Source organism: Cetorhinus maximus, chromosome 9, assembly GCF_964194155.1.
Source record: "Cetorhinus maximus chromosome 9, sCetMax3.hap1.1, whole genome shotgun sequence".
Lineage (NCBI taxonomy): Eukaryota > Metazoa > Chordata > Chondrichthyes > Lamniformes > Cetorhinidae > Cetorhinus > Cetorhinus maximus.
The window spans coordinates 104,948,451-104,974,181 of NC_135887.1; the positions used below are offsets into that span (position 1 = coordinate 104,948,451).

The 25,731-nt window shown below is 44.7% G+C and overlaps 1 protein-coding gene across 1 annotated transcript in view; it reads left to right on the top strand.

The window, feature by feature from the left end:
* insc (INSC spindle orientation adaptor protein) overlaps positions 1 to 25,731 on the top strand; it is a 273,444-nt gene that overhangs the window by 89,346 nt on the left and 158,367 nt on the right. The window contains exon 5 of the mRNA XM_078547877.1: positions 4,606 to 4,731. Coding sequence (XP_078404003.1) covers positions 4,606 to 4,731 — 126 coding nt within the window. The remainder of the gene's footprint in view (positions 1 to 4,605; positions 4,732 to 25,731) is intronic.

Below are 25,731 nucleotides of genomic sequence, written 5' to 3' on the forward strand. Positions count from 1 at the left end.
TTAGTCCACTCCCTACCTGCAGCGCCACTGCAGCCTGGCCAACCCCAGCTGAGGAACACCTGGCAGGGCACATCCAAGTTATGGCCTTCGAGCTGCAAGGCACTCAACCCAAGCAGCCAGGGCTCACCCCCTTGGCCAGCTTTGGCGTCATTGACAGTTGGCGCTCAGACTCTACCACCCCTGAGGTCCACAGTGGAAATGGCCACACATTAACACTTCTGCACGCTGACCCCTGCCAACATGGTACTCACCCTTCCTGAGCGCAGCAGGTCATTGAAGCACTTCCGGCACTGCACCCATGTGTGCCATACCACACCATGGCTGCTAACCAGCACTGCCACCTCCTCCCATGCCCTCTTAGTGAGGTGTGGTGGCCTCCTCCTCCTATCTCTGGGGACAATGGTGTCCCTCCTGGCTGCCACCTCTTCCAGCAGAATGGCAAGGTCCTCATCCAAAAAGCGGGGGGCCAAATGCACGCCTGATCTGCTCTCCTGCCTGCCGTGTCCAGCTGCACTCGACTCCATAACTTTGATATTGAGAATGCAGAGGAGACGTCCTTCCCTGTCAGCCTTCCAGGGGCTGTCTGGGACATTTTTAAACCGGCTGCCGGGTCACCATTGGACCCAGTGGCCAAAAGGCCCCCGCCCCTGCTCAGCCCTTCTTGACCAGTGATGACCCACATTTCACACTGGGAAAGATTTCCTTCCCTGACGACCATAAGTGAATCTGATGGGTGTTACAACAGCCCTGTAGTTTCATAGTCACCATGACTGGTACTAGCTTTTTAATTCTAGATTTACTTAATTAACTGAGTTTAAATTCCCCAATTGCTATGGTGGGATTTGAACCCATGGACAGTATTTTATGGCCAATGATTTTACAGGTGTCAAGACCCATAAAATTCCCGGCCTGGCTTTCCCACCACTCTCCCGCCCACCTCCGACCTGTCCTCAATTTTATGGTGGGTGGGTGAGGCATAGGATAGTCCACTCGCCCTCACCCAATTCAGGCCCTCAAGTGGACAATTAATGGCCACATAAGGGCTGTTTTCTGCCTGGTCTCAATTTTGAGGCTGGCAGGAGGAGGTCAGGGATGGGTGGCAAGCCCAGCAGGTCACCCTGCTCGAGCCTCGGGCTGGAAGGAGTGGGTGCCTCCCTCAGTGGCCCATTTTCCACATTGGGCACCTCTTCCAAGATCTCTTCCCCCCACCCCCTCCCTGCCTTCCGGCCTTTCCATCAAGACCCCTCACCCCCCTTCACCCCACATGGACCTCCTCTCCCATCCCCATCATGAGACCCCATTTATCTTCATCCTGACTCCAGGACTTGGAATCTGGGACCTGCGTGTGGCCCCATCCATGGCTGGTGCTCCCAGTGGTGGTGTTGGAACTGCAGAGCTGCCGGCCAATCACACTGACCTCTTTGAGGCGGGACTTCCTCCTGAGTGAGGGACGGAAAACTTGCCTCCAGCTAATTAATGCTCCTCAAAGTGTTAGATGATCGCGGGGCAGCAGGCATCAGTTGGAATGGATCCACCGCCAAATCTTTGCCTCTAGATCATTAATCCGGGCTTAGTTCCAAAACAAAATCACTACTATGCTGGCTAGTAACCCTTGAAGAATTGCAATTTCTGCTCTTAGATGGCTATAAGATTTCAATGCGAAGTGATTTTGCACAATCTCAATCCAATTTTAGGGAGTTAAAATCAGTGGTATAATAATCAACTCTCTCCACGCTTTTATTGCCCCTGAATGAACATAGCCACTGGACAGGCATAAATTTGCTTGGCATGTTGATCCAGAACATTGCTAATTTTTATATTTATCTTGCAGAAGTAATCATCGAAATAAAGAAATGCTTTTTTAAAAAGACAAAAGCTTTTGTGTTGAAGAATTTAAAATAGTAATGCACTTTGTAATTTTACACTTTATAAATTTGAAATTGAATACCCTTAAGCCTGATTTTTTTTTTTGTTTAAATTAATACTCCTGAAATAAATAAATCAAGCAGAAGAGGACTTTTTACAGTTTTCACTTACATTGTCAGCATATATATTAACTGCTATCTGCTTTAAAAAATGGTATAAATTCACATCCCTATGGGGATTTGAGCACTTCCTGCATGATCGACCTTGCTATTGAGATATATTACCTACAAAAGTAATTTCTTTCCACCTCCGAATTCCCTAGTCCTTTTAAAAGATTTAAAATCTTTAACATCTTTAGCAGGAAACTTTAGTATTTTGTAAATTATTGCATGATGAGCACAATTATCTGATCTGCAGCTGTTCTGTTATATGACAGCATCAATTGGCATTGCTAAATTGTTAAAAATACATAATGGACCATGTTCCTTCAGCATACAAGTTGGATTGCAGACTTTCCATTAATTCATTCGCTTTATGTATTATCATAAACTCTAGAGAGAGTCTTATTGTTACCACAGTATTGTACAGAGTTGCAGAATTGACCAGCAATTCTTGCAGCAAAAAAGGTAGTTATTACGTTCTGGATGCAAGATTATTTAGTACCCCAAAATGAGTTATTTTGTAATGGAGCCAGATATATGATAAAGTCTTTTCCTTGTAAATATATTGCAACATCATTAACTTCATATCCTTTGTTACTAATTTATTTTTTAATTCCAGGCCATCAAACTGTTTGAAATTTAGCAATTATTCTTGGGTTTTAAGCTACCAAACTACTCTGCTTTATCTAACTTTGTTGCTGTAATGCTCTGGCCTAGTGGCCATTCTCTCCATCCAAACTTGGAATCAACGTTTCCCTACCACATCTGTAGGATATCCTGTTTTTTTGCAAGGTTGAGTGGCCTTTGAACAGATAATGAAGTAAAATAGAGCTGGACTATGTGACTATGTAAATGAAAGAAATATTCTGTATCATGTTAACATTTCATTGGCAAGTTACCTTGATTTATATTTCTTGCCATGCTCTGCCATTGGCAAGGTAATTGAGGATGACTTCTGGATAATAACCTGGAATGTATCTAATCAGGTTGTAATAATTTTCATTGAAATGTTTGTTTTTATTTGTTCTTGGAATGTGGACATTGCTGGCAAAACATTTCCATTATTTAGGGGGAGGATTTTCCCCTTGTTGGGTGTGTGCGGCGAGCGGGCCCAGGAGCGGCCACACGATGGTCTGCTGCCCGCAATCGGGCCCGACTGCAATTTCACGTCGGTCGTCCAATTAATGGCCGGCCAGCGTGAAACGCGTACTGATAACCTCAGCGCTGCTTGGGGTGGGGGCGGAGGGAGCGCGAGCGCTGAAGTGTGCGCATACGCGGGGGTGCGCTCAGTGAAAACTCCCTGAAGGCTCAGAGCTGCCTCTGGGAGCTAAAGATTGTTAACATTAAAAATAAAGATTTTAAAAATAAGGAAAACATGTTCCCTCGTGTGACTCTGTCACATGAGCAGGGACATGTGAAAAATGAGTTTTAAAATTTTTTATTGTTTTTTTTAGTCACTGTTCGAAGCCTCATCCCGCCTGTGAATGAGGTTTCGCAAAAATTGCAAAGGCCACCTGGCCTATTTTCCCGCCTGCCAACCGTAAGGTTGGACGGGCAGTGAAAAGTTTGTTTCAATTAATTGATTAAGGGGCTTAATAGCCCTCTTAATTGTCAGCGGGCATGCTGCTGACTCTCGCATGTGCCCAGCAATCGAAATATAGCGTGAGTGCGCGTTGATGTCGGGACGCTCACCTGATGTCATCGCGCGCTATTTCATGCTTGTGCATGTCGGGCGCGGACCTGCACGCCGAGCTGAAAATCCTGCCCTAGGTTAGTATATCTGAATAGATTTTTGAATTCATCAACATGTAAACTCCAGCTCATCCAAACACAAGATCTCTGAATATTAACTTTCATGTTTGTTGTTGATTGTCCAGTGTCTCCCTCTGGCCTGTGTGTCTCTCTTTAATGGTTTCAGAATCTATTCAATTTGAATAAGACAATCTGAGAAATAAAGATTAAAAAATGATAGGGACAAGCAAATTCAAAAAGAACTATCAATCAAATATATCTCTATAAACATTTGAGCACCACAGTGTACCTATATGCAAATTGAATTTAGTGGCTCCCCTCTCAGCTATGTGGCTGGATGCAACGTTTATATTCTGACAAGGGAGAATTTATTGCATGTTCCTGGTTGCACTGATAAGGTAGTGGTAAGCCATCTTCTTGAGACAATGTGATTTTTATGGTAAGAGTATTGTACTTGAAATTCCAGAATATTACTGTAGTGATTATCGCGTAATAAGTTTGGTCAGTTTATGTGCTTGCACTGGCTCCAATTCCAAATGTGTTGTCACAGAAAGAAAACGACAAAATATAGAAAAGTATGCTGCTCCATTTTTGTGAAATAGATCGAGTGGTGTTTTGAAGCAGATATGCATTAACATTAATACATTTGATTCAGAAACTGAAGAGAAAGATGGGTTTGTTCATAGTTTCTTCCAACTCTTCACCTCATGTTTAACAATAGCCAACAATTATTATTGATTGCAGCCCTCATTGACTGAACAGAAATTTGTGAGGAATAATCTTTGTATATGTTTTATAAAGTTCTGTGTCATTTTCTCTGTTGCAGGAAGGAGGGGTGGCAGTCCTATTCAAACTTTGCAGACAAGAGGCTCCTAGCTGCTTGCATGTGCATGCCCTTAGAGCACTGGCATCAATATGTAGTGTGGAGGAAGGCATCAATGAACTTGAGAAGGTATGACATTCAGTGCTAAATAGAAAAGACAGTGAATACTCTTGTCTTTAAATTGATATTGGTAAGCAATGTTATTTTCAATATTTCAAAAGAAAGTATTAAGTGCAAGAGTGATAATTAACCAAACTTGATTGTGCACACATCTAGAGTTGGAAGTACTGCTAAAGAATTGTATTATGAAATGGTACCCTGATTTGAAGAGCATTCACTTGATTGAGTGCCATGTTCTGTGACTGTGGCATGTAACTGGCTGCAGTGTTCTCCAATAATGCATAAATGCATATTAGCAAACTATAGTGGTAACTGAGTAAGGGGGCATTTTGCAAAACATTTGTACCAGTGACTGGTCTGTCTGAATTCAGGCCAGAAATGATTTTTGTTTTGTTATGAATGTTTGTTGGTGATTTGGGGATATATTATGAATCACTCCCAGCGGCTGTTTAAAAGACTCGTACTGATCAAACCTATAGTGCATGATAAAATAGTATTTTGAAGAATACTTACCAAGCATACAAACATATTAATTAGGAGCAGGAGTAGGCCACTCAGCCCTTTGTGCCTGCTATCACCACATTCCCTTTACTGGTCTTTTTCATGTCCACTGAAATGTTTTCGTCAAGGTAGATACTATGTTCCATCAATTATTTTAATATCAGTTCAGGAAATTCCACCTTGTGGGCCATAATTACAATTCTACTTTATATTTAAATAATATAACAGAAATGGAATTTTTGTTATTTTTATATCACAAGATCTTCAATGCACACACACACCCGCACACGTACACACACACAAACTTGAAGTGCACAAACACACAAGTAGATCACAGAGTGGGAGGATAGATTAAGTAATTTAGAGTTCAGTAAAATTAAAGGTGTATCCGACTCTTGAAGGTTGGCTGGCTTCAGGCTGAATTCTGCTGTCCTGCTGCTTTCACTCAGTGGTCTTGCTACGTTCGAGGCAGTTTGAAGTTGTAGACAGATAATTTATCTGTTCTTCTGGAGGCAACATCGCAGGGTTGAGTTCTTTTTAAAATCTGTGTCTGTGGCACCTGGATAGTGAAAATCAACAGATAGGGTTCAAAAACTTGCAAGCTGGATTTTTTTTATTCATTCACTGGATGTGGGCTTTGCTGGCTGGGCCAGCATTTATTTCCCATCTCTAGTTGCCCTTGAGAAGGTGGTGGTGAGCTGCCATCTTGAACAGCTGCAGCCCATGTGGTGTAGGTACACCCACAGTGCTGTTAGGAAGGGAGTTTCAGAATTTTGACCCAGCAACAGCGAAGGAACAGCGATATATTTCCAAGTCAAGGTGGTGAGTGACTTGGAGGGGAACTTCCAGCTGATGTTGTTCCCATCTATCTGCTGCCCTTGTCCTTCTAGATGGTAGTGGTCGTGGGTTTGGAAGGTGCTTTCGAAGGAGCCTTAGTGAATTCCTGCAGTGGATCTTGTGGATGGTACACACTGCTGCTACTGTGCGTCAGTGATGGAGGGAGTGAATGTTTGTGAATGTGGTGCCAATCAAGCAGGCTGCTTTGTCCTGGACATTGTCAAGCTTCTTGAGTGTTTTGAAAAAATTATTAAAGAACAGAAAAATTTAATGAAACATGTCCCCTCATGTGACTCTGTCACATGAGCAAGGACATGTTTTTAATTAAAAATTAAAGATTTTATATCATTTGTATTTGATTTTGAAAACCTCATCCCACCTGCGGATGAGGTTTCCAAAAAACTGCAAAGGCCGCTTGGCCTCTTTGCCTGCTTGTCAACCATTAGGTTGAACGGGCAGTGAGAAATTAGGCACAATTGAAAACTTAATGGCCTTAATAGGCCTTTTAATTGTCGGTGGGCGTGCGCCGGAGCTGGCAGCGCGCCCGCTGACCGAACTATTGTGCGACTGCGCATTGACGTCAGCATGCTCGGCTGATGTCATCGCGTGTCATTTTGTGCTCGGTCGGGTCGGGCTGAGCTAAAAATCCTGCCCATGGTGATTGCCGCTCCTCAGAAGATTCAACCCATTCAGTTCAATCAATTCCTCAATACTAATAAAACTGCGTGCTGGTGTTTTCTTTCTTGACTCCTAACTGTTCGATCTGTTGTTTTCAAAGTCACTTAAAGAAAAGCTAAGGGAAAATTTTGAAAGTTTTATTCAGGTCAAGTTCAGATCAGCGCTTTCTTTTTTAAAACATAGATGTGTGTGTGGGTGTGCACACACACATATAGAGTGATAAAAATGACAGACTCCACAGATTATATACCTACTGCAGTGTTGCTTTGTGTTCTATAAACTTCTGATGTTTTCTCATCCCAATTTGAATGAATGTTCAAAAAAATGAATTGAATTTCGAAGTAAACAGGAAGCTTTCAATCACCTGATTTTTATTGATGGCTATAAAATATAAGCATCCAAATTACTGACAATGAAATAGATATAAAGAGGATGAGTTATAGCGAAGGAACAGATAGAGAGAGGCAGATTATAGTTCATCATGATTGCATTTTTTAAAAGAATAAGTAAATTGAAATTTGAAAGCAAACAAGGAAATGGATAGGATGGGAAGTTAGGAGAGGCTTGGAAGTGAGAAACAGGTTTAGGGTAAAGGTAGGGTCTGGCTTCTCACCATCTACCTTTGCAGGAAGTGAACCGTGGTGATAAGAGAATGGTTAGAGCGCTAAGGGCGAGGTGATTGACAATGCAGCTCTGAGAAGGAGAAGAAATGATCAGCCCACAGACAGAGAGGTGGCTACCTCACAGCCAAGTGTTCAGAATATCACCTGGAAGGGTAGAGAAAGGGAGTTCGGCAACCCTCTGGAATTATGGCACTTTCCAACCAATATACAGCATTGAACAAGGATGCACAATGAAGGTGATAGCACCTCCTGGTAGTGCAGTCCTGAGCTTGGAAATGTGAAGCAAAGGACTGCGCAGTTGGGTAAAGCAAAGAGTAATGACTGGGATTTGATAGACATGCACTCCTGCTGCCGTTGATATGAAGACAGTTGCTTCCCGGGTGCCAGCTTAGGGGACATCACAATGACGGTGTAGAAAATTCTGCGTGAGGAAGGGAAACAGCCAGAAGCCATGGTCCAATTCAGAATCAATGACATAGGGAATAAATGGATTGCTGCAGACCAAGTTTAAGAGCATGGAGGAAACAGGACCTCAAAGGTAGTGATTCTTTGGATTATTCTTAGTGCTACGCACTAATGACAGTAGAAATAGGATATGACAGGCTAATGCATGGCTAGAGACATGGTGCAGGGGGAAAAGCTTCAGATTTCTGGGACAGTCGAACCAATTCTGTGGCAGGAGGGGCCTGTTCAAGATGCACAGCTTGCACCTGAACAGAACTGGGACCAATACCCTTGTTAGTTCCATGGGGGATGGTTTTAAACTAATTCAGCAGGAGGTTGGGCACCAAGATGTAATTTTTAAAAGTGAAATCAAGGAGACAGTTGGATGCTTAATATTCATGGGCACAATATAGCACGGGAATGGAAAAAAAGGAGGAAGGGTAGCATTTTGATTGTAAAAATAATAGAGTGCTTGAAAGAGAGACTTGGTTGGAGTTGTATAAACAATAAAGGAGGTATTACACTACTTGGTGTATTTTACGGATGAACAGATAGTAGAAAGGAGATAGAGGAATAGATTTGCAAAGAAATTACTGAGAGACCCAAGAACTAGAGCGTACGTTTAATGGGAATCTTTAATTATCCCAATGTTGAATTGGGCAGAAATTGTGTTAAGGGCTGAGAAGGGGAGGAATTACTGAAGTATATTGAGGAAAATTTTCTTGATCAACTTGTTTCCTGCCCAATGAGGAAGGAAGCATTGCCGGATCCAGTCCTGGGGAATGAAGTGATTCAGGTGGAGAATGTCATGGTCAGGCAGCATTGCAGGAATCATGATCATTGTATTATAAAGTTTAGATTAGTTATGGAGAAGGGAGAGAACAATCTAGAAGAAAAATGTTTAACAGGAAGAGGGCTAATTTCAGTGAATTGAGGGTAGATCTGCTCCAGATAAATTTAAGTCAAAGACTACTGGCAGGATACAAGGGAGCAATGGGCAGCCTTAAAGAGGAAATAGTTCAGTTATAGCCTACGTGCATTCCATTAAGGAAGACAGGGAGGGAAAACAAAGCCAGAGCTCCCTGAATGACGAATAATCTAGAATGTAAGATTAAACAGGACCAAAGGGACCATATGACAGATGTCAACTTGACAATAAAAGGGAGAATCAGGCTGAATATAAAAGGAGAAGTGAAAAAGGAAATGAAAGAGGCAGAGACAGTACAAGAATAGGTTGAAGTCTAACATAAAAGGGAAACCAAAGGTTTTCTGTAGACATTGTTGTGAAGCCACACTTTAGATCAAAAAAGTCATTTTTGCATTTACTGGCTGGAAACCCCTATTTATATTTTTTAAAAAGACTAAAGCCACATTCCAGTGACTTAGGATCAGAGTCAAAGATGGCTGGACATTTGCATCACTGTACCTTCATATCAATGGTTTTTGGAATTTGGGTGACAACCTGTCTGCAAAGCCACACCAGAAACAATAGTCTTGAAAGAGGATGAATGGAGGCCATCTCCTATCCCATTAGCTAAGCATTAGACAATCACCAAGGTACTCAACAGGGTGGAGACAAATTATTAGACAGAATAACTTGGACGATGGGACCCTGGCTGAGAGAGGAATTCCCAGCCATGATCTAATCAAGTCACAATTCAAATACACTAGTCATGACCTTATTTGGATCACTGGATAGTTGGAGAAAGAACTGTGACAAGTAAACCCTTTGTGTGTTTTAAGCACCTGCTTTCTTTGCAGAACAGGACAAGCAACTGAGACACTGAAGGAACCAGACCCTGAGTGGGTTCTTTTTCTCTCTCTCTGTCTCTATATCTCTCAATCCACCAGGGCATAAGCAAATTTCTGTGGGGAGGCGATGGCGTGGTGGTATTGCTGCCTGACTGGTGGTCCAGAGACCCAGGGTAATGCTCTGGGGACCCGGGTTCAAATCCTGCGACTGCAGCTGGTGGAACTTGAATTCAATAAAAATCTGGAATTAAAAGCCTAATGATGAACATTGTCGATTGTTGTAAAAACCCATCTGGTTCACTAACTTCCTTCTCCTTTAGGGAAGGAAATCTGCCATCCTTATCTGGTCTCCAGACCTACAGTAATGTGGTTGACTCTTACATGTTGTGTCAATCCACTACAATGAAACCTCATGGACCACCCGGCATTGACCTTGGGTGCCGGAAATGACAACAGCAATAAACCCTGTTGACCCTGCAAGCTGCTCCTTACTAACATCTGGGGGCTACTCCCAAAATTGGGAGACTGTCTCAACAGTTAACAGCCTGACATAGTCGTCCTCATGGAATCATATTGTACAGATAATGTCTCAGACACTCCCATCACCATCTCTGTTCCACTGGCAGGACAGATCCCACAGAGGTGGGGGGGGCACAGTGGTGTAGTTGGGAAATTCCCTAGGAGTCCCCAACATTGACTCCGGACTCCATGAAGTCTCATGGATTCAGGTCAAACATGGGCAAGGAAACCTCCTGCTGATTACCACGCACTGTCCTCCCTCAGCTGATGAATCAGTGCTCCTCCATGTTGAACACCATTGGAGGAAGCACTGAGGGTGGCAAAGGCTCAGAAAGTGGGGGACTTCAATGTCTACCACCAAGAATGGCTCAGTAGCACCACTACTGACTGAGCTAGCTGGGTCCTAAATGACATAGCTGCTAGACTGGGCCTGCGGTGAGGGAACCAACAAGAAGGAAAAACATGTTTAACCTCATCCTCACCAACATGCTTTCCGCAGATGCATCTGTCCATGAGAGTATTGGTAGGAGTGACCAACGAACACTCCTTGTGGAGACAAAATCCCACCTTCACATTGAGGATACTCTCCATTGTGTTGTGTGGCACTACTGCCATGCTAAATGGGATAGATTTCAAACAGATCTAGGAACTCAAAATTGGGCATCCATGAGGCTCTGTGGGCCATCAGCAGCAACAGAATTGTACCTGAACACAATAACATTATGGCCTGGCATATTCACCACTCTACCATTACCATCAAGCCAGGGGATCAACCCTGGTTCAATGAAGAGTGCAGGAAGGCATGCCAGGAGCAGCACCAGGCATACCTAAAAAAGAGGGTTGTCAACTTGGTGAAGCTATAATACAGGACTCCTTGAGTGCCAAACAGCATAAGTAGCAAGTGATAGACAGAGCTAAACGATCCCACAACCAATGGATCAGATCTAAGCACTGCAGTCCTGCCACATCCAGTGTGAATCGTGGTGGACAATTAAACAACTCACCAGAGGAGGATGGTCCACAAATATCTCCATCTTCAATAATGGAGAAGCTCAGCACATTAGTGCAAAAGATAAGGCTGAAGCATTTGCTACAATCTTCAGCCGGAAGTGCCAAGTGAATGATCGATCTCGGTCTCCTCAGGAGGTCCCCATCATCACAGATGCCAGTCTTCAGCCAATTCGATTCACTCAACGTGATATCAAGAAATGGCTGAAGGAACTGGATACTGCAAAAGCTATGGGCCTTGACAATATTCTGGCAATAGTTCTGAAGACTTGTGCTCCAGAACTTGCTGTGCCCCTAGCCAAGCTGTTCCAGTACAGCTACAGCACTGGCATCTACCCGGCTATGTGGAAAATTGCCCAGGTGTGTCCTATACACAAAAAGCAGGACAAATCCAACCTGGCCAATTACCGCCCCATCAGTCTACTTCCGATCATCAGTAAATTAATGGAAAGGGTCATCGACAGTGTTATCAAGTGGCACTTGCTTAGCAATAACCTGACTGACAGCTCACTGACACCAAGTTTGAGTTCCGCCCGGGTCACTCAGCCCCTGACCTCATTACAGCATTTGTTCAAACGTGGACAAAAGGGCTGAACTCCCGAGGTGAGGTGAGAGTGACTGCCCTTGACATCAAGGCTGCATTTGACCGAGTGTGGCATTGAGGAGCCCTAGCAAAACTGGAGTCAATAGGAATCGAGGGAAAACTCTCCGCTGGTTGGAGTCATCCCTAGCACAAAGGAAGATGGTTGTGGTTGTTGGAGGTCAAACATCTCAGCTCCAGGACATCACTGCAGGAGTTCCTCAGCGTGGTGTCCTTTGCCTAATCATCTTCAGCTGCTTCATCAATGACCTTCCTGCCATCATAAAGTCAGAAGTGGGGATGTTCACTGCTGATTGCACAATGTTCAGCACCATTCATGACTCCTCAGAAACTGAAGCAGTCCATGTCCAAATGCAGCAAGACCTGGACAATATCCAGGCTGGGGCTGACAAATGGCAAGTAATATTCGCGCCACACAAGTGTCAGGCAATGACCATCTCCAACAAAGAGAATCCAACCTCGTCCTTTGACATTCAATGACATTACCATCACTGAATCCCCTACTATCAACATCCTGGGGGCTACCATTGACCAGAAACTGAACTGGACTAGCCATATAAATACTGTGGATATCTCCCAGCTCTGTGCCTCAGGGAGATTATTGAGCGCCCTTTCTCGCGCATACTCGAAGGTCACGCTAGGTCTGCTTGCCCTCCTCCCTCCGCCTGCACAGGCAGCGCTCCTGTATCACGCTGGGCGGACCTTAACTGGCCCACTCGCATGAAAGCGCGGTGCGATTTCGATCACGGGCAGCGGTCAGCTGATTTGCTTTACTCAGAGGGTTGTGAATCTTTGGAATTCTCTACCGCAGAGGGCTGTGGATGCTCAGTCATTGAGCATATTTAAAGCAGAGAGTCAGATTTCTAAATACCAATGGCATAAAGGGACATAGGGATAATATGGGAAAAAGGCATTGAAGTGGATGACCAGCTATGATCAGATGGAATGGTGGAGCAGGCTTGATGGGCTGAATGGTCTACTCCTGCTCCTGTGTTCCTATTTATGAATCTGTCTGAGATAATCTGGGCAATAAACTGGTTAAATGCCACGGGAGGAGTTTCATATAAAAGCAGTGACGCATGACTTACAAGTACCTATATCCTTCAGGTCCTCCTAATACCATAGTAGGACTCATATATTGCTGAGTAAGAAAAAGTTACCAATTGATGCACTTCATCGTCAATCAGCATTATTCCGGAGTACCATTTGAATATATTCCACTTGCTTTAACACATAATTTAGTAATTTTCCTCTGGTGATCACTTTCTGCTGAACAAAAACACAGGCCTCTTCAGAGTTGAATTGTTTGTACATGGCATTCGAAAGCAAGTTATGTGAGAAAAGATGAAAAAGAAATGGTATAGTAGATATAGTAAATAAGATGGGGGAGTTACAGGAGCAGATTGCCATGTGGAAATGTGATTTTGTGGCGATGACAGAGACTTGGCTTAAGGAAGGGCAGAACTGGGTGTTAAATATTCCCGGGCACAAGGTGCTCAAAAAATAAGGAAAGGAAGGAAAGCAGGAGGGATGGCGGTATTGGCTAAGGAGAGCAATGCAGTGCTGGAGAAAGAGGATGTCTGTTGGGGGTTCAATTTGGCTAGAGCTAAGGGACAAATAAGGTATAATTATATGGCTTGGTGTAGTCTATAGACTGCCAAATAGTGAGAAGGACTTAGAAGAGCAAACCTGCAGAGAGATACAAGCATTATAGGGTAGTTATAATGGGGGACTTCAATTACCCAAATGTAGACAGGGACAGTGGTAGTGTAAAGGGCGGAGAGGGGAAAAAGTTCTCAGATTGTGTTCAGGAAAGTTTTCTATGGCAGTATGTGTCCAATCCAACAAGAAAAGACATGCTATTGGACCTTGTTCTTGGAATGAGGTGGGCCAAGTAGATCAAGTGTCAGTGGGGGAACATTTAGGAGACAGTGACCATTGTATTGTATGTTTTAGGATGATGATAGGAAAGGTCAATAGGCAATCCAGGGTAAGAATAATTAACTGGACGAGAGCCAACCTAGATGGGGCAAGAACGGAGCTGGGCCAGATGGACTGGAACAAAATATTGACGGGAAAAACTGTAGCTGAACAATGGGTTACCTTCAAATAATAATTGGTTTGGGAACAGTCAAGGTATATTCCATTGAAAGGGAAAGGTAGGGCAAACAAATCCAGAGCTCCCTGGATGAAAAAGAAGATAGAAATTAAGATAAAGAAACTAAAATGTGCTTATGACAGGTATCAGGTAGAAAATACAATTGAGAACCAAGAGGAATATAGAAGGTTCAGAGGGGAGGTGAAAAAGCATATTAGAGAAGCGAAGACAAATTATGAGAAAAGACTGGCAGGAATTTACACATGTACGAAGGGGTCATGGCTGAGGTATTAAATGAATACTTTGCATCCGTCTTTACCAAGGAGGTAGATGCTACCCAGGTCATGATGACAGAGGAGGAAACTCTGTCCCTAAAAGGGTTCAAAATTGATAAGGAGGAAGTGTTGAATAGACTGTCGGTCCTTAAAGTTGACAAGGCACCGGGACCAGATGAGATGCATCCAAGAGTATTGAAGGATGTGAGAGTAGAAATTGCAGGGGCACTGGCCATAATTTTACAGTCTTCTGTAGACTCAGGGGAGGTGCCCGAGGACTGAAGAATTGCAAACATTACACCCTTGTTCAAAAAAGGTTGTAAGGATAAGGCCAGCAATTCCAGACCAGTCAGTTTAACTTCAGTGGTGGACAAGAATCTAGAAACAATTATTCGGGATAGGCTTAGTAGTCACATGGAAAAATATTGGTCGATAAGGAAGAGCCAGCATGGAGTTCTAAAGGGGAAATCATGTTTAACTCACCTACTGGAGTTTTTTGAAGAGGTAACAGAGAAAGTCGATGAGGTTAATGCTGTTGATGTAGTGTACATGGACTTTCAAAAGGCATTTGATGTAGCCACACAACAGACTTGTGAGAAAAGTTATTGTTCATGGAATAAAACGGACAGTAGTAATGTGGATACAAAATTGGCTGAAAAATAGGAAGCAGAGAGTAATGGTCAATGGATATTTTTTGGGCTGGAGGAAGGTTTGTAGTGGAGTTCCCCAGGGCTTGGTATTGGGACCTTTGCTTTTCCTGATATATATTAATCATCTAGAACTTGGTGTGCAGAGGACAATTTCAAAGTTTACCGATGATGCCAAGCTTGGGAGCGTTATAAACTGTAAGGACAGTGCAGAACTTCAAAAGGACTTGGAAAGTTGGTGGAGTGGGCAGATAGGTGGCAGATGAAGTTCAATGTGGAGAAGTGTGAGGTGATGTATTTTGGTAGGAAGAACATGGACAGACAATATAAAATAAGGGGTGAAATTTTGAAGGGGGTGCAGGAGCAGAGAGACCTGGGTGTATATGTGCATTGATCATTGAAGGTGGCCGGACAGATGGAGAGAGAAGTTAATAAAGCATATAGCATCCTGGGCTTTATTAATAGGGGCAAGGGCAAGGAGGTTATGCTGAAGTTATATAAGACACTTGTTAGACCTCAGCTGGAGTATTGTGTACAGTTCTGGGCGCCACATTATATGAAGGATGTGAACACATTGGAGAGATTGCAGAAGAGGTTTACAAGAATGATTCCAGGGATGAGAAACTTCAGTTACGAAGATGGATTGGAGAGGTTGGGACTGTTCATCTTGGGGAGAAGAGGGCCAAGAGGAAATTTGATAGAGATGTTCAAAATCATGAGGGGGCTAGACAGAGTAAATAGGGAGAAGCTGCTCCCGCTCATAAAAGGATCAACGAGAGGGCACTGATTTAAAGTGATTTGCAAATGAAGCCAGTGTGACGTGAGAAAAATATTTTCACACAGCAAGTGGTTCGTGTCTGAAATGCACTGCCTGGAAGTGTGGTGGAGGCTGGTTCAATCGAGGCATTAAGAGGACATTAGATGATTATTTGAATAGAAACAATGTGCATGGGTACAGGGAAAAGGCAGGGTAAAGGCACGAGGTCATAATGCTCATTTGGAGAGCCAGTGCAGACATGATGGGCCAAATGGCCTCCTTCTGTGCCATTAAAATTCTGTGATTCTGTAATTCTGTAAAATCCTTTTGTAGACGAGCTACAAGCTACCCTGCTATGGATTCTACTTCAGCAATTCAATTCCTGTGGAATGTTCTGCTTAATTTCAAAAGGGAACCAAGCAAAACCTTTTTTTTATTCATTCATGGGATGTGGGCATCGCTGGTTAGGCTGGCATTTTTTGCCCATCCCTAATTGCCCTTGAGAAGTTGGTGGTGAGCTGCCTTCTTGAACTGCTGCAGTCCCTGTGGCGTAGGTACACCCACAGTGTTGTTAGGGAGGGAGTTACAGGATTTTGATCCACCGACAGTGAAGGAACAGCGATATATTTCCAAGTCAGGATGGTGTGTGGCTTGGAGGGGAACTTGGTTGGTTTTCCCATGTGTCTACTGCCTTTGTCCTTCTAGATGGTAACGGTCGTGGGTTTGGAAGGTGCTGTTTCAAGCAGGTTACAACATCATTATTTCTTTCATTGTGGAGAAAAGGGTTCTGTAGATCACAAAACTTTCACCAGTGGGTGGAATTGTCCCAGATTTGCACTAAGTGCGGTAGCGGGCATGTAAAATGCCGCCTTACCTGCCAGCTGCAATGGCTGCTTTTCACGCCACATCATCCCAAACCCACCGCATTAATTATGCATTCCCAGGAAACACGCCATTTTCATGGTGGGCGGGCTCCTATTTGCCCGCTATGCCATCACCTCACTGCTTCATCATGCTGGGCACCGTATTTAAAGTGCAGCCACACGCACACACCTCTCAGTGCTCCCAGCCCACGACTGCTGCAAAGAAGACATGGCCCTGAAAGGCAAGAGAAACTGCAGCCCCCAGGTTTATTGACGCGTCCTTCGAGCGCCTTTTCAATGCAGTGGAGGCTCGCCATGATGTCCTCTACCCCTGCTCTGGCCATACGGTGAGCAGCAAACTCATTAATCTGGCTTGGGCGACAGCGACAGCAGTGATCAGCAACAATGCCCTGCAAAAGAGGACAGCCATCCAGCGCCACAAGGGGATGAATGATCTCCTCCGTTCTACCAGGGTAAGTCACTCTTCTCTCAACTCTCAACGTACACACTCACAAACCTATCACACATCCACAGGGCCCTCACTCTCTGCCAGTTCAAAGGACATCGCCATTCACTTTCTCATACACACTTTCATTGTCCTCATCCCATCCATGGGACCACTCACCACACACACATGTTAGGCATACTTATCATCTGGCCTGGCATGCGTTCTGCTTATTCTCTTTCCATCTCTATTCGTGCAGGACAAGCTGGCACACAACAACAGGGAGAGGTCGCAGACCAGTGGAGGAATGCTTGAAATCAAGGTCTTCACGGACTTTGAAAACAGAGCCATCCAGCTGGCCGGTGATGACTGGGACCGGTCCTGTGCTGACGGTGAGGTCGGCAGTGCTCTACCAAGTAAGGATCCAGCAGTGCAACATCCATCAGACAACCACACCGTGAGTGACGTGTCCTCTTTCACAGGCCACTGCCATGTACTAATTTTCTCTCCTTGCTTTCGCAGGCACATCTGCCAAACAGCCGACGGAGCCCATGACACAGAGCCTCCAGTCAAGCCCCAAAGAAACCTCTGAAGAGGAATCTGAAGGCACCCTCCTTGAAGTCCTGTCACAGCGCTCACCCAAACCCTTCACCAGAGCAGACACACACACCTCGGTGGAACCTAGCTTTAGAGTAGCCTCGGGATCACAATCTGGTGAGCACATCGCACTGTCTGATCCACAGCAGGCAGCGGCAGGGACTTCCCAGGTGTCCAGCACTCGGAGAATTGCTGGAGGCCAGAAATTTACTGAGTCTGAGGGAGACGATGAGCCTCTGGACTCGATCATGCCACAGTGCTGGAGCTGCAAAGGAAAGCTTGGGAACATCAAGATGGGATGTCCTCAGCCCCCAAGGCACAATGTAGGAGTACATCTGCCTTCAGGCTGAGGTGATAGTGCCGGCATGCCAATGCACCAAGGTCTACACTGGTAGAATGGCAGCTGCCATGGAAACCTTGGTCCCGGATGTCACTCCTGCACTGCTGTGCGGACTGAACTCCATCACTGAGGCCATAGTTAGCCTCCAACAGTGTGCATGCGAGAGGGGTGCAGGGCAGCTCCATCTCACTCCAGCTACCCCTGCTCCTCAAGGAGTCAGCCAGCTCACACTCCCAGGATGCATCACTGATACCTGCACCTCGACGGTACTTGTCATTGCTGCCAGAATGTAGGGCAGGCGTCTCAGAGTTCTATCATTCCCTCTGTGCGCTCTCAGCACCTTTAAGGTGGGGCTGGTTCCCATCTCTTCAGCATCTGTGACCAGTCACGCTGTGCTCCTGAAGGGGTCAGGTGCTGAAGATGGACAGAGAATCAGATGCTTCTAAAGTTTCATGGCTGCATCGCTATGACATGACACTGCTTGCAGACCACAAGCGAGCTGCCCTCAGCCAGACAGGGGTCAGACGTTCTCAGAGGCTGTGTAAGGGTATTATGGCATCTCCTCACTGCACATCCTCATCATCCTCCTGCAATTGAGCAACTATTAGGCCTCCACTGTATCTCCATGACAGGAGCATAATAACAGAGGGTATGTGCGCTACCTTAAGCCAGACTGGAGTCAAACGTTCATAGATGCAATGTGAAGATCTTATGGTATCTCCTCACTGCATGTTGTCATCATCCTCCACAAGTCTAGCAGCAAAGAGGGCCTCCCGAGCGTGCCTGCCTTGTTTGGCCAGTGCGAGACCCTCATCGCCATCATCATCGCCTTCGAGGACCTCCTCACCCTCATCCCTGTTGACATGCTTCTCATCGGAGGAGACCTCCAGCTCCTCCATCTCCTTCTCAGCCAGCTACTCTCCCCATTGCAGTGCCAAGTTGTAAAGGGTGCAGCAGGCAACGACGATGTGTGACGCCCTCTGAGGACTATATTGCAGGGCTCCACCAGTCCCGTGCAGACAGTGGAGCCTCATTTTCAGCATCTCAATGGTTTACTCCACCAAGTTGCGAGTTGCAGCATGAACCTCATTGTACCTTCGCTCTGCTGCAGTCTGAGGCCGCCACATGGATGTCATCAGCCACATCCCCTGTGGGTAACCCTTGTCCCCAAGGAGGCATCCCTGCAGCTTCTGTGAACCCTCGAAGGCACCAGGGATCTGTGACCGACTTAGAATGTAGGAGTCGTGGACACTCCCTGGAAACCATGCGCAGACCTGCGTTTGCGGTCATTCGCACACCAGCTAAACATTCAGCGAATGGAATCCCTTGCGGTTGACAGTTGACCACTTGTTGCGACGGAGATCCAAGCGTCATGTGAGTGCAGTCGATCACACCCTGCGCCTGTGGGGAACCCGAGATCTGGGCAAATCCAATCGCTCTTGCATCCTGGCTCTCCTGATCCTGGGCAAAATGCACAAAGTTGTGTGCCCTCGTGAAGATGACATCCGTGACCTCATGGGTGTATTTGTGAGTGGAGGGTGTGATATCCCACACAGGTCACCTATGGAGCCCTGAAAGAAGCCACTGGTGTAGAAATTGAGCACCGCAGTCACTTTCACGGCCACTGGCAGTGGATGCCCTTCATGTCCCCGGGGTGCCAAATCCTGCAGCGGGTGACAGATGTGACCGACCAGTTCCCTAGACATGCGCAGTCTTCAGCGACACTGGTTCATGGTCATCTGCAGGAATCAAATGCGGCATCTATAATCCCTGGGTCTAGTTAGGCGCTGACTAGTGATGGCTCGCTGTGGCTCTTCGGCAGCGTGTGCGGGAGCCCCAGACACCCCTTCTTCCTGAGCATGCTGCCCCTCCCTCTGCACAGCCAGGCACCTCAGTCACTCTCTTCTCCGTTGTCTTCACTCTCTGTACACCACAAGGCATACATCTAGTTCACCAGGCTCCTGATGTTGTACTCGTGCGGCTGAAAGAGAGAGATGCGTGGGTTAGCTTATGTGTACTAAGAACCTCTCTTGGTTAAGTCTGAAGGCCCCTTAATGCATCTCGGAGAGTGCTGGCACCACCTGGATGGCAGGAGATTAGTGCACTGCATGGCTGCCCGAAACCCCACGCTCCTCCGCCCACTCCACCTGACCGATTGGCGGCAGCTTTGCCCATTGGATTGCATGCTGTGCTCTTAGCTCAGGCGCACACATTCTCCTAATCCGTGCTGCAAGGCTGTACTGTTAGCATGAACCATGGGGGAGACTGGTCTGAACAGGGATGATGACATTGCAAGGGGCTGTGAGCGCCTCCACCAGTTACTGCTTCACAGCCAGTTTTAGCAAGGAGATTGTACAATGTGCCCTGTCATCCAACTGTTCTGCAGTCCACTAAAACGCTCATTAGTTTGCAGTCTGTGCACGAAGGGTGAAAAGTTCTGGAGCATTTGGTGACACTTTGATGCCTCTGCGTTGCTTGAGTGGGCAGAGAAGCTAGAGGCCCGGCTCCAATCATATCAATGTGGCTGTATCTGAACTGTCTCAGCTGCAGAGGATTGGTCACTTTATACAAGGTGTCCCAAGTGCTTGGCCGCTTCCCTCGCCCACCCGCGTACCCCATCACTGCCCCCCCACACCGCGCCCCCCGCCCCACCTCCCCCAACCCCCGGCCCCCACACACCCTGCAAGTGTTTGTGTGCTACCTTCAACCGCAGGGCAGCCTTTGCTCCCCACCCACAAAGTCGCCTCAACCGCAGGGCAGCCTTTTTCTGCGCCCCCCAAAGTTGCCTCGACTGCAGGGCAACCTTTGTACCCTCCCGTCCCAACGCGCCTCAACCTTGAAGTCCAACAGGCGTCCCTCGCGAGCAATCCACATCATTACGGTGCACGCACCTCCGAGTTCCCCTCAAAATGCAGCCTGCCAAATGCATGCCTTTTATAAGCTGTTGTGAAACACGTCGGCGTGCAATCACGCTGACATGGGCGGACAATACAGCGAGGTGGGATTAGTCCGGTAGGCTAGCCTTACAATGATATGCTAATGTATTACAATGAGGTTCCCAATGTCTGATGGCGGGAAACATGGCCCGCATGCAAAGTGCTTCTCTATAGTCTAGCATTAATCTGCTGAATGCTACAAAGAACTTGCAATAAAAAGAGTGAGATTACCTGAAGGGGTGCTCCATGTTTTAGCAGAAGCAGAGGAGGAAGGTGTGGTAGAGCCATTTTCTTTATTCTTTTATGGGATGTGGGCGTCATTGACAGGGTCAATAATTGTTGCCCATTCCAAATTGCCCTTGAACTGAATGGCCTGCTAGGTCATAGTAGAGGGCAGTAACAAGTCAACAACGTTGTTGGATCTGGGGTCACATATAGACCGGACTGCGTAAGGATGGCAAATTTCCTTCCCAAAAGGACATTAATGAACCTGCAAGACTTATATGAAAGTCAATGATTGATAATTGTTTCTGAACCATTCTCACATTCAGCCCGACATATGTATTGCAGAGGGATGAAACGTGACAGTGTTTCCATAAATATCAAGAGGTATATATTCATCTACCTAGTGTATCTCGTATCGCTTTACCATAAGGTATTACTGTAACACGGCCGTACCCACCAAAAAACTACAAATAAAATACTTCAAGTTAATTGCATGGAGTAGAGTTTCTGCTTGGGGTGCCACGCGTTCTGACACACATTTTGCCCAAAATCATGTCTGTTTTGAACAAGACTTTTTGTCACATTTCCACTCCAACTCATTTGCATATTGCTGATTGCAAAATCTGCTGGCAGGCAGTGCAATCGGGCAGAGTTATAGAACGTAATGGGAGATAAATTTGCTCATGTGGCACTACTTCTTCTGGCTCTACAAAGACTACGTTGATTTCCCAGTGCAGACAGTGTTATGGGTAGGTACTTACACGGCCTATTTAGTTTTTTTCAATTAAACCATTAGCAGGGGAAGCAGATTCAAAAATAACTTTCAGAAGATAGTGTAGTAATCTGATATGTAATATACCTTTAAGACAAGTGTTGTAATGTAAGATCACTTGATCTTAATACCCAACAGCAGAGTAGCGCGCGCTACCCCTGTGAGAGAGTATTGAGTTAGACACTGAAGAGTGAAGACAGGGTTTTGCGTTGTGAGCACACAAATGTAGCTGCTGAGTTTAGTTTGTAAATAAGCAGCATGTGTTTTTTCTCACAACAATCTCCTGCTGTTCTCTATCGCTGTACCAAATCGGTCACCCTGAATCAAGTGTGCAACCTGGATCCTTTAGCCCCAACAAACCAAAGGGCACTGGACCCAACAGATAGGTAATTGTATAATACTTATAGGGGAAAATTGCAGGGCAATGGGGAAAGAGCAGGAGATTGGAACAAATTGGCTAGTTTTTTTCAGAAAGCTGGCATAGCCATGATGAGCTGAGTGCACTTCTTCTGATCTGTCTCATTCTATTGGACCATGTGAAAAAGAGGACCCCAAAAGTCAAACAGTGTGTCCAATGGTGGACTCACTTTGCTGGACAATCCACCTAATACCACAAAACATTTTAATTGCTGATCACCAAGTCTGACTTTATTTATCTGCAATTTCTAGCCAAGCAGCTTTAATATTCTCAGCTTTTGCAAGGGGCTGAGGTTTGCTGCAACCAAGGCTGTCTTCATTTGCTGATCCGGTCACAAGATCCACAAGGTATCCTTATTTGATGGGGAGTTTGCTCCACATTTCTAATTGTACAGATTTTCTTCCCCACAAGTCTCTTAGTCTAACTTTCCTTATAGTTACTTTTCTTCCACTGCAAGACAATAGCAGTGAGTGCAACAAGGTTTAAAATAGAAAAGAATAAATTATTTATTTAATTCTTCAGATTAATGGAGGCAAGAAATCCTTTTATTTGTGTGTATATATAAGCATTAAATTGTGCTGTCTGTATTGGTGAATTCAACTACTGTGATTAATAGGACGTTAATGAAGGTTTAACAAAGCCAAGATATTTATTATATTGTAAATGTTTACAGCTGCAACCACATTTTTGTTTTGATCACCATGCACAAATCTAATGTTTTATTTCATTACAGTAATAGTCACAAACAGACATTAATTATTGTGTACATATCATTTCATGAATTATATATCAGTGGTATTCAAAACATACCCTGGGGGACAACCTGCTGATTGTTTGTGGCCCTTGACAAATTTGCTGCTGTGTATCAAGTCCCCCATTTGAAGTTTGTCCATCCTCAGAATTAAGCTCAAATTTAGCAGTATCCTTTCATTTTAACACTCTCTAATTAAAGACCATTACCAGGCTCTAATGGTGTTAATGGAATTATAAATCCTGTAATTTGCCTTAAACCCCCAGGCAAGACATTCAATTCCATTAACTTCAATTGAAATGGGTATCAGGCGAGATACAGTTTAATTGTGGGCAGCTGAATCAATACTGCCCATTTTACACTATCACCCGTAGTCAAAGTTACCCCCTGAAAGTGATTGAAAATAGGCAATAATTTGGTAGAGGATTCAGATTACAATACAAATCAAGTTGTTTATAACAATCATATTAACCCCAAGATGAGAGTGCAGTCTTCAAATAGTTCAAGGCCATCTACTATGAACTTGATAGGATAGAGCAACTCATTCAATGAGTGTAACCTACTAATTTATTGCAGAGTTCTTAAATAATATAATGTTATTCAAGCTTATGCAAGATTAAAAGCTATCTTAAAAGTGTGCACTAACTTTCGTATAAATTTTAAATTTTGTATTTATTCTTGTAATAGTGCTTACTGCTGCTGCGTGTAGCTACTCCTGCCAGGAGATCTGCTGTCATGGTATATCACGCTTGCCTGTCTTGCGCCATCCTCACACATACACTGTAGTTTATCTGCAACACACTCTGTGACATCCATCATCCAACTACGCCTAGGTCGATCCCCCTTTCTGCTGCCCTCCACTTTGCCCTCGAGCAGAGATCTCTGGCCAAAATACTGACATTTTCTCTTCTGGATGTTAGTTTTTAAGTTCTTTTTGCTCTTGCAATTTCAGGTACCTCTTCATTTGTCTTATGTTCTGTATGTGGAATTTTTAGCAAATGCCTTAGCACCCCACTTCAAAGGCCTCTATTTTCTTCAACAGGACTTTACTCCTTGTTCAGGTTTCCGAGACATACAGGAGAGTGAATAGAATGTAGTATCTTATGAGTTTTTTCCTCATTTCTTGTTAGCACATCCTTCATCTTCACAAAATTATCTCTGCCTATTTCTATCCTTCTAATTTCTGCACCACATCTGCCATACGAACATATGAACAAGGAGCAGGAGTAGGCCATTCAGCCCTTTGAGCCTGCTCCGCCATTTATTAAGATCATGGTTGGTTTGATAGTAACCTGAAATCTGCACCCCACCTAACCCGATAACTAATCACCCCCTTGCCTACCAAGAATGTATCCACCTCTGCCTTAAAAATATTCAAAGACTTGCTTTTTTGACATCTTTTCAGGAAGAGAGCTCCAAAGACTCACGACCCTCTGAGTGAAAACATTTCACATCATCTTTATTTAAATGGGTGACCTCTTATTTTTAAACAGTGACCCCTAGTCCTAGATTCTACCACAAGAGGAAACATCATCTCCACATCCACCCTGTCAAGACCTCTCAGGATCTTATATGTTTCAATCAAGTTGCCTCTTACTCTTCTCAACTCCAGAGAGTACAAGCCTAGTAAGTCAATTTAGTGTCTATCCATTACCTGCATGCAGTTATCAAACTTTCTGGTCTGATTATAAAGTCCTTATATTCCATTGAGTGTAATGGGCTCAGAAGAGAGTTTAGGTGAACTTTGTCATAAATCTGTGGGTCACTTCATTGGGCAAGGGCTTCTCTTTCCCTGTCACTATTTACAACAGAATCAGTTGCAGGGGCTCGACCTCTTCTGTATTGCCTATTCTTCGACTACGACTTTCCATGACTAACTATGGGGCTTATTCTGTGTGAGATCCCAGACCCTTCACAGGTGTCTGGCCACATTGCCTTACTAAGCGTCATGACTGTGTTCTTGGGTGTGTTACACACCTTGCTGGTCTCTGCCTTCTGAGCCATTGTGCTACTCACTTGTTAGGATCTTCTGCCTCTTCCACCATTCTCAGACATCTTTCACATTAGAAAGGGTAACATTCCCACACCACACGGGCTGAAGCTGATGGGCCCCTCACTTAACTTTTGCTAGACTTCTGAATCAAGATTCCGGGTTGTACCACTGGTGTGCACAACCAGCTACTTGGAATCATAAGTGAGAGAGTTGGTGAGCTGTGGAACACTGGTCTCCGCTACCCACGCCCTTTTTCACCTGGTTTGGAAGTTGTCAGTCATTGGATATATGAAGCAAAGTGTCCTCAGACAAATTAAAGAAAAAGAACTGATATGAAAGGTGGGTGAAATATTAATAGTATTTAAGTTGCTTCCCCAAAGACTGAAGATAATAGTAAATTCAATAGTTTGTCTTACTAATTGATAAATGTTACTTTGGGAGGTGCTTGGCCCCAAGTGCTGGGAAAGAGATGTCTGGCATGGGTCTGATTATGAAGAGAGTTTTATAAAAATATAGGGACACAAAAACTCACTGACAGGAGAGTTGAGTTGAGGCCACAACCGGATCAGCTATGATCTTATTTTTCATTTCAGATCTGCAACATCTGCAGTATTTTGCGTTTGTTTTATAATAATGCTTACAACCTTTTGACTAAGATGGAAGATGGACTGAGAAAAGGCTGACACTGATAAGACTTGCTAAACCCACTGCATAACTTTTCAACAAAAGAAGCTAATAAGAATTGAGTTCAAATTACCCATGGAGCCCACTTACTTTCTGAAATTGTAACTTGCTTTTTATTCATAGGGTCAACTTCCATATATATGCTAATGCCACACAGTTTTACTTTTCCACCACCATTCTTGATGCCATGACTGTTGATGTATTGTCTGATTGCCTGTTTGCTGTCACCAGATAGATACATATGA